A 14,235-nucleotide genomic window follows, 5' to 3' on the forward strand; every position below is an offset into this window, starting at 1 on the left:
GATTTCTGAGGTAAGGGCCACTGCTAGCAATATCATATACTTTTGTACAAATTATAAAAAAGCACTCCCCTGGGACAGATTTATCAAGCAGACGTCTTCACCTTTGTGTAAGTAAGAAAGAAGCAAAAAGGCACCTTTTCATTGGGATGGCAGAGCAGTGAGCCAGGTGCTTAGCTGTGACAGTGGGAGGCTGGCTGGATTCCAGCTCCACGGGCCTGCCGTGTGTACTGTCCCTGTCGGGGAGCTGGTCTAGAAAAAGATTTCTGTGTTCATTGTATGTGTTCATATAAGTGTGTGTTTACACACCCAGAATTTCTGCTTTCAGGATAACAGTGTTGGTATATATGATGAATTAAGTATACACAGTGTCTATGGATTTTGATAGTTAAGGTAATTGATTTTTTTTCTGCCTTTTCTAGCTCGTTATATTAAAAACGTTACACAGACACACAGATACACCAAATATGCACACAGATACACCTATATGAATGTATTCTAGTCCTATAACTTCATTAGTACCTTTGCCACTTTAGAAGAAAAGGGCATTCAGAATTGAGGGAAAAAAATTCAGCCTCATTTTATGCCTATGCCATTGCTTCCAGAAAACCACAGAGCACAGTACAGGAAACATTCTGACAAGTAAGGGACCCTAATTGGGCACAAATTAACAGGAGAGAAGAGGGTGGCCCAAGTAATTTTGTTTATTTATGATTCCTTTCCAAGGAAAAATGTTACTGAGACCATATTGGTAAAAGATGTCTGCACTTGTATAATTGTGTGAATTTTTAATAGGTTTTTTTTAATGCAATAAAACATTGCCTAACTGTTTTACTTCTAATAATGATATTTATACTGGAAAGTTATTTACAAAAGTTCTGACTTCATTTAATGTAGTGTGGGAAACTAACATCTGCCTTATGTATTTTTTCTGTTTCCTTTAACTCTACTTTTAATTTGCATGTGCTAAAAAATGGTGAAGCATGTCCAAGTAAAGATAGCTAATGCATGGAAATAATCTGCATATTTTTCCTAACTTGTATTTAGGTACAGTATTTTTGTGTAGTCTTCCAGTGAACCCAAATGCCCATTTATGAATGATATCTTTTCCCCTCCTCAAATTGTACAATTTGCATCCAATTGTGCAATTTATATGCAGACTCAAGTTGCAGAATATAAACAACTGAAAGATACTCTGAATAGGATTCCAAGCTTTCGAAAACCTGAACCAGCAGAGCAGCAAAATATTACCCAGCTGGCACATTCTCCACAAGGTTACAACACAGCAAGGGAGAAGCCAACAGGAGAGCCAACAGAGGTAAGAGGCATGATGGATAATCTGTGATTAAGTCACTTTCCCTGTCCAGCTGTTATGAGGTGAACTGCTCTCTCTCAGTATTGACAAGTCTTCCGAAGGAGCAGGGGCTCTCAAATTTTAGTGTATGTCAGAAGCCCCACGAGGGTTGTTAAAGCACACATAGCTGGGCCCAAGCCCCAGCCCCAGATTTTCTGATTCAGGTAGTTTGGAGTGAGGCCTGAGGGTTTCACTTGTTAAAGCCCAAGCCCCAGCCCCAGATTTTCTGATTCAGGTAGTTTGGAGTGAGGCCTGAGGGTTTCCATTTCCAGCTGATTCAGCTGGTCTGGGGAGCACACTTTGAGAACTACTGCTGTAGTATTTTTTGTGAAAGACCTTACTGGCCTTGTCTTTATTCGTGTGGTTTAATTTGTCTTAAAGGAGCTGTAGTGTCTAAGTCTTTCAAGGGTTTTTGTTTTGGGGGAGGATAGGGTGAGGTTAAATGATCATGAGGATATTATGTGACAATCAGCCCTCTCAAGTATTAAAGTCAATAGTATATTTGAACCTGGTGTGGTGCTCAGTCCATACAGAGAACATCAAAATTTGTATTAAAAGACCTGTATAACACAGCCAGGGGTACAAGTGCTAGTCTCATGATACACTTCTTTCTATGTTTGTTCATCATAAAAATTAAGTCTTGCTTATGAATATCTCATATGTGAGTCATCAAAATAGTGTCTTATCATTAACTCTTACAATACTGTTTTGGCAATCACACGTGTAATAAAAAAGGGGATATGGTTATCTTCCCCCTGACAAAGCTGTTTTTAACAATACGTGTTTGAGAAGACTCTTCTATGGGAATAATTAAGTTGATTTGAGTGGACTTCATAGGCGAGTATGAACATCTTTATTTTGTTCAGAATATTCCTTCCCAGACAGGTTTAATGTGCCCATGGAATCTTGTTCTTTCTCCAGGTCTTATGTTAATGACTAACATGAGAAAGCACGACCAGATCAGCAGCCTGGCAATTGGTTCTATTCTCTGCTCTAGTTTGGCTAATCTTCCAGTGACTGAGAACTTCAGTTTTTCCATCTGTGAGGTGGAGATGGTAGTAATCTGCCTTAACCTTCCTCACAGGGATATTGCAAAGATAAATGCCAGGTGTTTGAAAGCACTTAGAGCTCTATAGAGAAATATTTTGTATAAAACCAAGGCAGTATTATGTCAAACTTCCCAGATAGATGAGGATATTGGTAAAATGTACATCTGTAGAAGCTGTCCTCAGATATCTGAGGAAGGACTTTTCTCCCCAATTTATTATCATACAGTTCAGTTTGTCAGGTTTGATAGCTATATCTTTAGTAATTAAAGAATAGGGTTTCACATTTATTTCAATTATGGGAGAGCAATCTGGCCTTAGAAATTATTATTTTCATATAAAGAAAGTTAGGAGAGAAAAGACTGATAGATTTTTCTATCAATGTGACATCATTTCCCTCCCCCCTTTCCAAGTAATGCAGATCACATACAGATTGCTGAAACTTATAGGGAAAACTGATTCGAATCAGCCAACTTTAGAGGAGGACTATTCTAAAAAAAGACGTTTCTTTTTTTCTGTTCAGAGTTTTCTGTATTAACAATACAAAATATTTACAAAAGAATCCCTCTGGTTTACAAAGAAATACTACTTTAATACATTAAGAATATTTTATTGTATCTTGTTTAATGGGAACTATTTTTAACTAACATGTTTGTCCATTAGTAATGGCATTCTTTATTAGTAAACCAAACTAATAAATAAACTCAACTCATCCTCAATATGATCTTGTCCTTCTATTTTTATGTAATTATTTATTGAAAACAAAATTTACATGGAAGGAAATTGTGTAAACATTATATCACTTCAAGTTAGAAGGTTTTTCTTTTTGTTTTTTTTCCCCCCTTTTTATTCTAAGGGAAAACAGGAATGAGATTGCTTTCGAGGGAAGGATTTACTTCTGAGATGTGGCTATTTGTAGTCTTTACTTTCCAGGTTATTTTCTGTATTCTTTCTGAGATGGATTTTGCTTATCATCTCTTTTGTTTAGGTGAGATTACACAACAAGGAGAATTTAGAGACTTCATTGCAACCATATGTTTAAGTCAGGACTATATATATTTTTAGACTCCAGGATTTTGCTTATGTTGTAGCCCCATAGACAAGGTAATACAGAAATTATTTCACTACTTTTGAAAGAGTGTTATTTTCAGTGATGTGCTTGGCCTAGGTGTCTCGAAATAGTGATGTGTGGCAGAAGCATGAAGCTGTTCCTAGAAGAACGGGAGAAACAAAACCTTACCCTCCCACCCAGAAGAAGGCTCCCACAGAGCCAAACCAGCAAGAAATGGAGCCCAGAGAGCCTGAAGTGCATCAGGTGGAAGAGGAGCACAGAAAGGCCCTGGAAGAGGAGGAGATGGAGCAGGTTGGGCAAGCCCAACACCTCGAGGAGGAGCACGATCCATCACCAGAGGAGCAGGATCAGGAGTGGAAAGAACAGCAGGAACAAAAAGAGGAAGCCAACCTTCTGGAAGGGCATGCTGCTGCCGAGGTACGAGGCCGCCCACTTCAAGCCTGCTGGGGTGGGGAACGTGGCTTTAGTGTTAGATGTTAAAGCAAAAAGCCTCCCCATACGTCACGGTCTCTAAAATGAAAATTTGAGTCATTTCACTAACACTGTGTGAGTATATTGAAGTTTTTTTATTGTCATGTTAGTTGCATAGCTACTTCCATAATGTAGAAAGATCATTGGCAACAAGAAAAAAGAGCTGCTGGCGTATGTGTGTCTTCTCCTTGTCATACTGCCCAGGGAGAGACTCATCCTCACGTCCCTTTTACAGGGTAGAATAGGCAGCCCCATTAGACACTTGCCTAGTAAGTGCTCGAGGCCAGTCTTGAGCATCTTGAGGAGGAGAAAAGTCTGATTTTCTGTGATCAAGAGGCTGCTTCTCCCCGTTCATTTACCGTTAGTATGTTGGCTTTTGTACATTCTCCATCAAGGTGGTTATTTTGTTATCAAAAAGTTGATTTTACAAAAATAAACCAAAAAAAACCCCTGATTTTATCACTTAGGGATATTACACTAGGTGAATGTTTACATTTTATGCCCAGCCTCCCTTTCTGAGCACAACCCTCACACATACAAGTAAGACTTTCCCCTTGCCTAAAAAACAGCCATTGAAATGATATTTTTTATTTTAATTTCCTTTTTTGCTGCTGGCTGGTTTAGGGATCGGACCCTGAACCTTGATGTTAGCAGTTCTAACCAACTGAGCTAACTGGCCAGCCCTATAAATGATGCTTTAAAGGAACTAAAAGTCGACCAACACTGAGTACAGCTAGTACTTTTCTTCTAGTATCTCTAACCTGATATCCAGTAGTAGGTTACCTGGTCTTTACATGGATGCTGATCACCTTCTATTTATTTATAACTCTGAAGCTTTGTTTGGCCTCAGATTTTCCTAGACTTCAGGCTGCTTGAAGCCTTAGTCTGCACAGGTAAGGAGGCCTCTAGCTGCTGGCTTAGGTAGTCATGAACTTAGCCTCGAGCTAAGCCTCGAACTAGCCTCGAACTTTTCTTAATCTTGTGTCCATCCCCTCTAGGGGAAGTACTTCTCCAGTAGGTTTAATTCCCTTCACCTCTCTACCCTCTTTCCTTTGGTGAGATTTGTGTGTGCTTATGTCAGTTGGGAGGTGGTGGGGAGGGGGCTGTAGCACATTGGGAAGCAGAGTATTAGAAATTGCTGTATCAGATTTCCCTTTAATCTGAAGGTAATATCTTCTCACCCATTCTTAGTTTCTTTGAAGAAAATTTGTTCTCTGTTTTTCCCTCGTAGTCCAAATTTGACTTTTTTTGTGTTTTTTTTTTTTTTTTGGCTGTACTCAGCCTGCGATTGGTATGTACATTGCTAGAGTTAATTAGCATCCCTCAGTCTTTAACTGTTCATGGAAAAAAGCTTCACTTCAGCCATAGCTTCAGCTCACGAATTGCCCAATTACGGTGAGGTTACCAAGTGTCTGCTTATATCATAGCCTTGCGAATATAAATTCTATTATGGTTTGAAACTGATTTCTTCTGTTGTGCCCTGTGTTCCATTTGAGAAGGGAGCACCTTGAAAATCTGCCTTAATGCCAGCAAATCAGGAAGATCAGTTGCTAAAAGAAGCCAAGGGCGATTCAGAGAAAGTTGGGAAATAGGAATGCTTCGGCTTGATGTATAATCACAGTTCACCTGACAGATAGGTGTTAATAAACCAACCCTGCCCCTGATGTTTGTCATGAGAAACAAAAGAAGGGAAGATCCAGAGGAGCTGGCTCCTCCTGCTCAGCACCAACTGGTTTTTGCCCCCAGGTGTATCCTTCAGCCAAGCCAGTTACCAAATTCCGATCACCTTATGAGGAGCAGTTGGAACAGCAGAGACTGGCGTTGAGTCGGGCCGAGGAGGCGCAGCGGCTGCGAGAACACCAGGAAGCTTTGCACCAGCAGAGGCTGCAGGGACACCTGTTACGGCAGCGGCAGCAACAGCAACAGCAGCAGCAGCAGCAGCAGCAGCTGCTTCTGGCGAGAGAGGTGGCCCAGCAGAGGCAGGCTGAGCCCGAGGAAGGCCGGCAGCAGCACCAGGAGCAGCTACGGTAGCTTCCCCTACCTGACAGCCACAGCCCCTCCTCTGGTTTTTATGAACATGTTGAAAACAGCTTTGTGTGTGTGTGAACCATGAGGTTGAGAGGCTCATATTGTTCCTGTAGCCAACTACTTGAGAATTAAATGACTGATTCTCTAAAAAATAATCCATAGTTTAAGCCTCAAAATTGCCCAGCAGGTTTTGTGCTAACTTTATTTTATCGTGAAAGAATTGTATCTTTTTAAGATATCTTTTGAAAGCATATCTGGAATCTCAAATTTTATAGGCACCTAATCGGTACCTAAAAGTTTTTAGAAAAATTTTGATGGCTGTTTCAAAAATGTTGAAAAGTCTTGTTTATTAATATCTTTAAAGGTAAATGACCTGTATCAAACTGTGCCACTTAATTTGTGTCACTGTGTTTATGTTTATGTACCCTGTAGGCAGCAAACTCATTATGATGCTATGGATAATGATATTGTCCAGGGAGCAGAGGACCAGGGAATCCAAGAAGAGGAAGGAGGTGGTGAGACTTCTTAGATGATAAATATTTTAATAAAATTACTTGCTTATATTATATAATATCAGTGAGCTACATGCACACCTAAGTCCAAAGCAGATTTGTGAATCGTGTGTCTGTTGTTGCATTTTTCTTAATCCTCCCAAACAGTGTACAGTGGCAGTGAAAATTGATTAAAATAGTCACTTTCCCCTCTAACATTTTCCCCATAGTTTAAGCTTTTTTATACTAAATAGTTACTTCTGACAAATTATCGTAGGATTGATATGCTTTAGGAAGCTTGTATGTTTTCTCCTTACATTGGAAGTCTTTGCATCACTGCCTTAAATTTTTTTCAAATTAAGTCAATAGTAGCTTTTATTTATGGTAAGCACCAGTTTGTAATTTATCAAAAATTGTTTACTGTGATAATAGATCTAGAAGGTAACTGTTCTCTGGCACAACTAATGCTTAGCTATGTGTCCTTTAGACTCTTTGTCTAAAGAAGGTGATTACACAAACTCCCTCAATAGTCTTTTGTGATATTTTGTAGCCCTTAGAGTCAAGAAATTGTTTTCTTTATGTCCCCCATGTGGCACTTCAAGCTTTTTGGTTCTATTATCAGTAAGGCCAGAGGACAGTTTGTTCTCTTCTTTGTTTAATAAATCCCATCATGCATTTGAACCCTGATGGTAAGTTACCCTCTATCTTTATTTTCTATGGGCAGAATACTCTCCAGGCTAACCTTTATTATCAGTAAGGCCAGAGGACAGTTTGTTCTCTTCTTTGTTTAATAAATCCCATCATGCATTTGAAACCTGATGGTAAGTTACCCTCTATCTTTATTTTCTATGGGCAGAATACTCTCCAGGCTAACCTTTCCTCTTATATCTTACTTATTGTAAAAAGTGACGTGTTCTTCGCTTTGTGAGCTCTTACAGTGCTCTTTATCTAAATATTTTCTCAGTAAGCAGCAAGTAAATGTCTGCGTGAGTATAAATGTGCGCTGTATCTGTGTCCGAGGCAGTCCTCCTCATTACCATAGCAGAAAACACATGATGAGCTGTATTAGTTTTTGAGCTCCATGGATGAGGTTGTTCTTTCTTTTATTTCTTGAAACATAATTAGTTTCCTCTGTTGGAACCTTTGCTATTTCTTCAGCTATTGCTAAAAATTAGATGGTTATTTCAGCAATGTCTAGTCAACCAGGCTTTTTTTTAAATTGACAGTGTTTTGATTATTGTTGTTTTCTTGCATAATAGGGGAAAAATTGTAGTCCCTGTTATAATGTTTGTTTTAGAAGGTTGGCTGGCATCACTCACCTATACCATCTCTTTAGAAACACAGTCTGGGAAAAGGACATAGCTTTATCCAGAAAAGCTGAGACATATACTTTATGTTGAATTAACCGTGGTCCAGGAGAAATTGGGTATAAGGTCCCTAGGAAAACCCAACTGGTGGCTTTTCTTTGATTTGAAAGGGAAGAATCCTATTACATTTATTTTGGCTGATTTTAATTCCTTTGATTTGCCAGCCTATGAAAGAGAAAACCAGCACCAAGATGAAGCAGAAGGTAACAGACAAGAGCCTCGCGAACAAGGCCCCCAAGAGGCTGAGCCCGAATCTGAGGCAGATGTAAGTGTCCTCTCTTTTGGTCCTGACACATGTAAACTCACAAAGCAGGAAGGAAACTTGAAAGTTTGCCTGACACTAACCCCAGCCATGGATACGTCTGGTATTTCATCAGCACGAAGGAAGGTGGTTTTGCATAATTATACATGAGCAATGTTTTTAACTGTAAACTGTGGTGTATGTGTGAGATGAGACCACGTTAAAGGTTGCTCTGGGAAAAAAAAATTCACAGGAGTTTCCTCTGACTACTTTTAGGTTAATAAAATTAAAACCTAGAAAAGCAAAATTAAGAGGCATGGGATAACTCTAAAAGATGGGGGGCATGTGGGAGAGGCAAGCATGGGAGTTGGGGAATTAGAGAGGGGAGCAGAGAAAGGAAATTAACCTTTCTCGAGCATGTCGAGCTGTCTGCTAGGACTTTAGGTATGTCATATGGCTCTCTGTAATCTCCCAACAGTCCAGTGACTATTTTAATAAATAGATGGATACGGGTGTGTGGTTTGAGAAATGAAAAGAGCTTCTCAGGTACCATGATGGTATAGAAAATTTAGAACATAAATAGGTAGACACCTAATAGCCAGCATTGTTCTTTGTGTTTACTGAAAAAGAGCCAAGACCCCCGTTCAGCTGGGTGGTCTGAGGCCTTGGCCCTGCCTCCAAATGAGGCAAACAGGTGTTGAGTGAGTCTGTTCTTGTGTTATGTGAAGATGACTTTTACAACTTATGTTAGCTCTCCTATCATCTTTGGCTAATAAGTCAACCACCAGGTTTATGACATCCAGTCTGTGCTATCATGTAGGCCCTGTTTGTATTGCTCCATGAGACAGAGAGGAGGATCCAAGCGCTTCCTCGATAATCACTGAGAAAGTCTTTCTGCTGGAGGCCTAAAGCCCATTTGATGGAAACGGCTTTTCCACTTGCACTGAGATGTGGCAGGACACCTTTTCCTGCCATCCTCTGCATCACTGTTTCTAAAAGTATGCTCCAGGGAACCTGGCCCTGCAATGTTTTTAGGAAAGAGCAGGAGCTAGAGAGTGCGAGCATCTGAGAGAGTGAGAAAGCACGTGTGCAGAAGCCTACAAATGAACGTGCAAGGGAGGAGAGGGGCAGGGAGAGAGTAGGTATTCTAGTCACTTAAGTTTGGGAACTGCTATAGGCTTCGATTACTTACCTATACGATCCTTTACTCTCTATCGTCTGTTTATTCGTTCTGAGGAACCACTGGGAAACACTGGCCTTTCTACCACACCTCCTTTTAATTACAGATTGTTAGTCCCGCTTGTGTCCCTCTTTCCATCTCATCTAATTATTTAGTTGGATGTAACATCTGTGCCTGTTAACCTTGACTTATTACTTGGTTGGAGTTGGAGCTAGTGTGTACATTTTTATTAACTTTTGCCAAAGGTATTTGGCACTCTTTTCCTGAAAAGAATGTCACATTTTCTCCTGTATTTCCACAAAAATTATTGATAACACCCAACAGAAAATCCATATTACAAGAGAATGTGGAGTAACTAGAAGTTTAGTGTGAAGGTGATGATTTGTTACTCTCTCCACTCCTAACAGAAGTTTCCCTTGCACTTGAATGAAACTGTTGGCCAGGGATGTGCAGATCATAGATCAGCAGGGGCTGCAGCCAGCTCTTGAATGTGCTCAAGGCTCTTAAGTGAATTGAAGGACACTGTTGTTGTCTGGAGAGCACTGATAGCAACCAAACCTTGCTCTGTGGCTTTGCTGTCTCTTGGAAGCATTTGCTGCTTTAGTAAGTGTTCAGCTGATGACCTGGGAGTGACCGGGGAAGCTCATAACAAGAATCACCATGTCTGAGCATCTTGGACTCTAAAATCTAGATCTTTAGGAGAACATGCATTATTTGGAAGGCCTTTGGGGGCTTAACTGGAAAAGTGAAATAATTCTAAAGTTAATAATATGAAGGGCATTTGTTGAACACAGTAACTGAGAGCTATTTGGAGGATGGGCTGGGGAGTTATTTTTCATAATATATTGCCAAAGACTGGGTAGCTCAGTTCTTTCTTTTCTCGTCTCTTGCCAGTGCAACATCTCTCACTTTCATTTGATCCATACTAGAAGTTGGCCATTTACTTTGGAGTTAGCTCTTTTCTTGTCTTGTTTCCTTTTCAGGTCCTCTTCTTGGATCCTTTCTGGTGAGAACCTTCATTCCCTTCAACTACTTTTCACCTACATAAATGTTAAAAATTGCTTGCAAAGGCAAGTTTGTGTAAAAATCAACATAGCAGTGAAAAGGAGTTTACTATTTGCCCATCTAAATCTCCCATAATAATTAATATTGACTTTTTCCCCTCTTATTTGGTCCTCTGACTTTTATTAGCTATTTTTCTTGTTGTTTATTCAGTTATGCTCACATTATTTGTGTTAGTAGAGTTTCGAGGATTATTTTGGAATCACTTGCAGAAAAGAACTGCTATTTGTGGTTTACTCTGATCCATCAATCACTGACAAATGAAGCAGGAGTTTTATCTTTTGACAGTGGGATGCTTGATCCTTGTGAATCTTGGCAAAGATAGATCTGAACAATCCAGTGAAGGAAAATTTCATTTTTTTGCCAGTATCTGGCCTTTCAAATGAAATTAAACTTGATCCTCAGTTTTGAAGTGGTGGTTGCTTTTCATTAAAATTTCACAGAGGGCAGCTGTAGAGGATATAAACCCAGCAGATGACCCTAATAATCAAGGCGAAGATGAATTTGAGGAAGCCGAGCAAGTAAGAGAAGAAAATTTGCCAGATGAAAATGAAGAGCAGAAACAAATTAATCAAAAGCAAGAGAATGCAGAAATGGAGGAACATTTGGTGGTAAGCAGATGCCACTGTGAAGGGTGGATTTAACCTGAATATTTTAATAAATGCCTGGTTTATGTAAAAGGTTAATCATAATCTACATGGACAGAAGGTTTGCTGCTTTGGTGATTTTTAGGCCATTATATGAAATGCTATGCCTGCTGTCAGAGAGAGAGGGTAATGGACATCCTGGGCTTTGTGTTGGAAATGATCATTCATCATTTCCTGGTCACTGATGCATTGAAAGTGTACTTTTCATGGTGGCATGTCTTTTCTTTGTCCCAGAGTACTGTAAAAGGCAACTCCAATGTACGGTAACATGAACCTCCCTTTTTCTTTCAACAGATGGCGGGAAATCCAGACCAACAAGAGGATAACGTTGACGAGCAGTACCAGGAGGAGGGAGAAGAGGAGGTAGTGAGACTGAGTGCAGGGGACTGATCAGATGGCTTGCTCTAGCCCACTGACCTTAAACAAACCTCAGCAGTATTGACTTTGACATGCCTTCTATAGAGGTATTCAGAAAGACGTAAGCAGATGAGAATGGGAGATTTAAAAGGAATTAGACCATGACAGTGGAGCCCACTGACCTTAAACAAACCTCAGCAGTATTGACTTTGACATGCCTTCTATAGAGGTGTTCAGAAAGACGTAAGCAGATGAGAATGGGAGATTTAAAAGGAATTAGACCATGACAGTGGAGACATTTGGTTAGAGGATAACAAAGAAAAGGGAATAGAATCCATCTCTCTGGTTCTGACCAGAAATCTTGAATTGAGAAGACATTTGGCTTTCCAGGAACAGTGGATTTAGATTTATGTGATCTTTTGTAAGAATATTTTCCCCTGTCTCTTTCCCTCATAAAAAAGAGAAGAACAAAACTGTGCACATCGCAGGAGTCTGGACTAACCCCTGAAACTTTCTCTGTAGACATCTCCCTAGTGCCGACCTCACAGGGATACCCCATTGCATCTCTCAGAATCCACTTAACACCCTCCCAACATTTTTGTAAATTCCACATCTGTATTTCTGGCCTCTTTCCTCTTAAGAATTCAGTATCTTAATTAAATTTAACAACAAAGAGAAGAAAAAGTATGTCGGGAGCTCAGTTGAATAAAACACATTTGAATGGAATTTCTTAATATTTCATTTTAGTTTGCTTTTTATTGTAAACTTCTGGTGTATTATTTTTAATTAGGTTTATATAGCATCTGTCGTGGTGCCACATTCCTATTATTAATTGGTGAATGCTGTTTGTTATAGCCATTTTTTCACAGCACTCTACTGTGGGCACAACTCCAATGCTTGGGTGTAGACACGGATTAGGCCAAGACCCATATTTAATCTCGCTATGGACCAGTAAGTAGTTCCCAAATTAAAGCCCTGGTTCAGAGCCCTTCTTAGCCAGGTGTCTTGCAAATGTGTGTGGCTTTGTCCCTAAGGGGAGCCTCATGGAAGGATGGACATTAGCAGGTTGAACAGACATACCCCACCACTGGACGTCCTGCTCAGAAAGCATGTGCTCTGCACCCACGTCCACAGTTCTCTTGAGCAGGTCTGTGTTCCTGTTCTTCCTGCTTTTGTCAGCTTTTCACAGCTACTGCTGACATTTGTGCTGTTACCAGGAAAACAGACAAGGATGTTGCTCTTTACTGCCGCTGGCAACATCTCTAGTCATGTGCATTCTAAACTGGCTTGGTCTTTTTATTCTCTCTTTTCTCCTGCTGTTCATCTTAATCAAGACCCTGAGCTGTCTTATCAGAAAGAGAGCATTAGAGAAACTAGCAGCCTTGAATATCAAGATATTTGGCAAGAAAAAGATGTTCATCTAGGCTTCTCTTGTAACAGGGTGTCTAGACTAATATTACTTTGTTTCATTATGTCAGATACCAGCAATCTTTGAGGGATTAAGAGAGAAGGTTCACCTTGGCTTCTGTTTAAAAATTCAGAAGGGTAAACATAAAATTTTAATCAGTATTTACTGATTCTTTTTCACTTTTATGATATGATCAGTTAACATGGAGGGGAGAAATCCTGTGATCCGAAAGGGATCAAGGATAGAAAGAAAAGAGAAACAGAGAGGCAAGAGGGAAGGAGAGATGGTGACAGGGCACAGGTTGCACTGGCCCAGTGAGCTCTCCCCTCAGCAGCTGTTCCCGCATGCTCCTCCCGCTCCAGGTCTGCCAAGCTGACAGGGCTTTGTCCTCTGGCTGTACCTGGCCCCAGATCCTAATTCTCTTTTCCTAGTTCCCAGCCCAGAATTCCTTGTGACAGGGTTTGTGTCCCCACTTTCTAGTCCCCTCTCACTCCAGGTTGCCACCCCCCATCATTTAGAACTGTTGCCATGTGAGCTCTCAGTGCCTCTCCTCTTCCTGGTGTAACTTTCCTGCCCCCTGAGCATCCCTTGTTCAGGTCGTGCTGTATTTTTTTGGTCATTCTTGAGATGATTAATTATTGCATCTTTCCACCTCTTTGCATCTTTGCCAGGTCTTCCTGTGAGAGGGGAGAAAAGTGGTTCCCAAATGCCATTTAAGCACTAGTGATAGAGACGAAGATCTCAGCAAACTGCAGCAAAATGAGAAAAGGAGAACATAGTATGTGGAAACATATATTGCATTGTTTATAAGTGTATGTGCACATGAGACAGCATTTGTGGAAGCAGCTCTGAAAACCATTCAATGCTGTGTAACTGTGCATTGTTTTTTTTTAATCTCCATTAAACCTCAGTCTTCCAGCTTCCCCAACTAAGCACTGGGGTGCAAAGCCTGTTGCTGCCATTGGTTCCCCTCCCTGGCAGTCCTCAGTCAGACTTACATCTGCCACCATTTGCTGCTAGGGAGGAATTGCGTCCAGCCAGGGCTATACCTGTTCAGAATTACAGTCCATTGGATTTACAGAATTGACCTCTTAAGAGCAGAGGACCCCAAACAAGTGTGATTTTAGGAAATTTGCACTAATCCCTGTCATCTTTTATCTTCATGTAGGAGTGTTATCTTTGTAAGACTTAAAAATGATCGTTTTTAAAAAGCATTTCTTGTTTATTGTTTGAGATTGTTAGAGTATTGTGATCCCTTCCTCTTGTTGCTTACATTTATCTACTTAGCAGCAAACAAGACAAGTTATGGTATTGCCAAAAAATGCTTTGTATGCCTTAAACTTATTTAAATATTCAAAAAATATATAATTTAAATGACTGCTGGCAAAACCAGAATGCCTTAATTTCCTCAACGTAACTGAAACCAGATTGATCTGAACACTTTAGGAGAGACCAAGCACAAGGTTATTTGTTCACCTTCAGTGGCAGAATATGTACACACACCTGCACTGGAC

General features: G+C 40.2%; 1 protein-coding gene across 3 annotated transcripts in view; it reads left to right on the forward strand.

Moving 5' to 3' along the window:
- Nucleotides 1–13,445, forward strand: part of GOLIM4 (golgi integral membrane protein 4) — a 68,643-nt gene extending 55,198 nt beyond the window's left edge. For 2 of the 3 annotated variants that reach the window (XM_008587392.1, XM_008587394.1), the window contains 8 exons: nucleotides 1,157–1,315; nucleotides 3,566–3,886; nucleotides 5,687–5,967; nucleotides 6,401–6,483; nucleotides 7,991–8,091; nucleotides 10,753–10,920; nucleotides 11,251–11,319; nucleotides 13,393–13,443. In XM_008587392.1, coding sequence (XP_008585614.1) covers nucleotides 1,157–1,315; nucleotides 3,566–3,886; nucleotides 5,687–5,967; nucleotides 6,401–6,483; nucleotides 7,991–8,091; nucleotides 10,753–10,920; nucleotides 11,251–11,319; nucleotides 13,393–13,404 — 1,194 coding nt within the window. In that variant the 3' untranslated portion in view covers nucleotides 13,405–13,443. Of the gene's footprint in view, nucleotides 1–1,156; nucleotides 1,316–3,565; nucleotides 3,887–5,686; nucleotides 5,968–6,400; nucleotides 6,484–7,990; nucleotides 8,092–10,752; nucleotides 10,921–11,250; nucleotides 11,320–13,392 lie in introns of all 3 variants that reach the window. The other variant, XM_008587393.1, reaches the window with a different exon arrangement.
- The last annotated feature ends 790 nt before the right edge of the window (nucleotides 13,446–14,235 follow it).

This window comes from Galeopterus variegatus, unplaced genomic scaffold (assembly GCF_000696425.1).
Source record: "Galeopterus variegatus unplaced genomic scaffold, G_variegatus-3.0.2 Scaffold4364, whole genome shotgun sequence".
NCBI classification, from domain to species: Eukaryota; Metazoa; Chordata; class Mammalia; order Dermoptera; family Cynocephalidae; genus Galeopterus; species Galeopterus variegatus.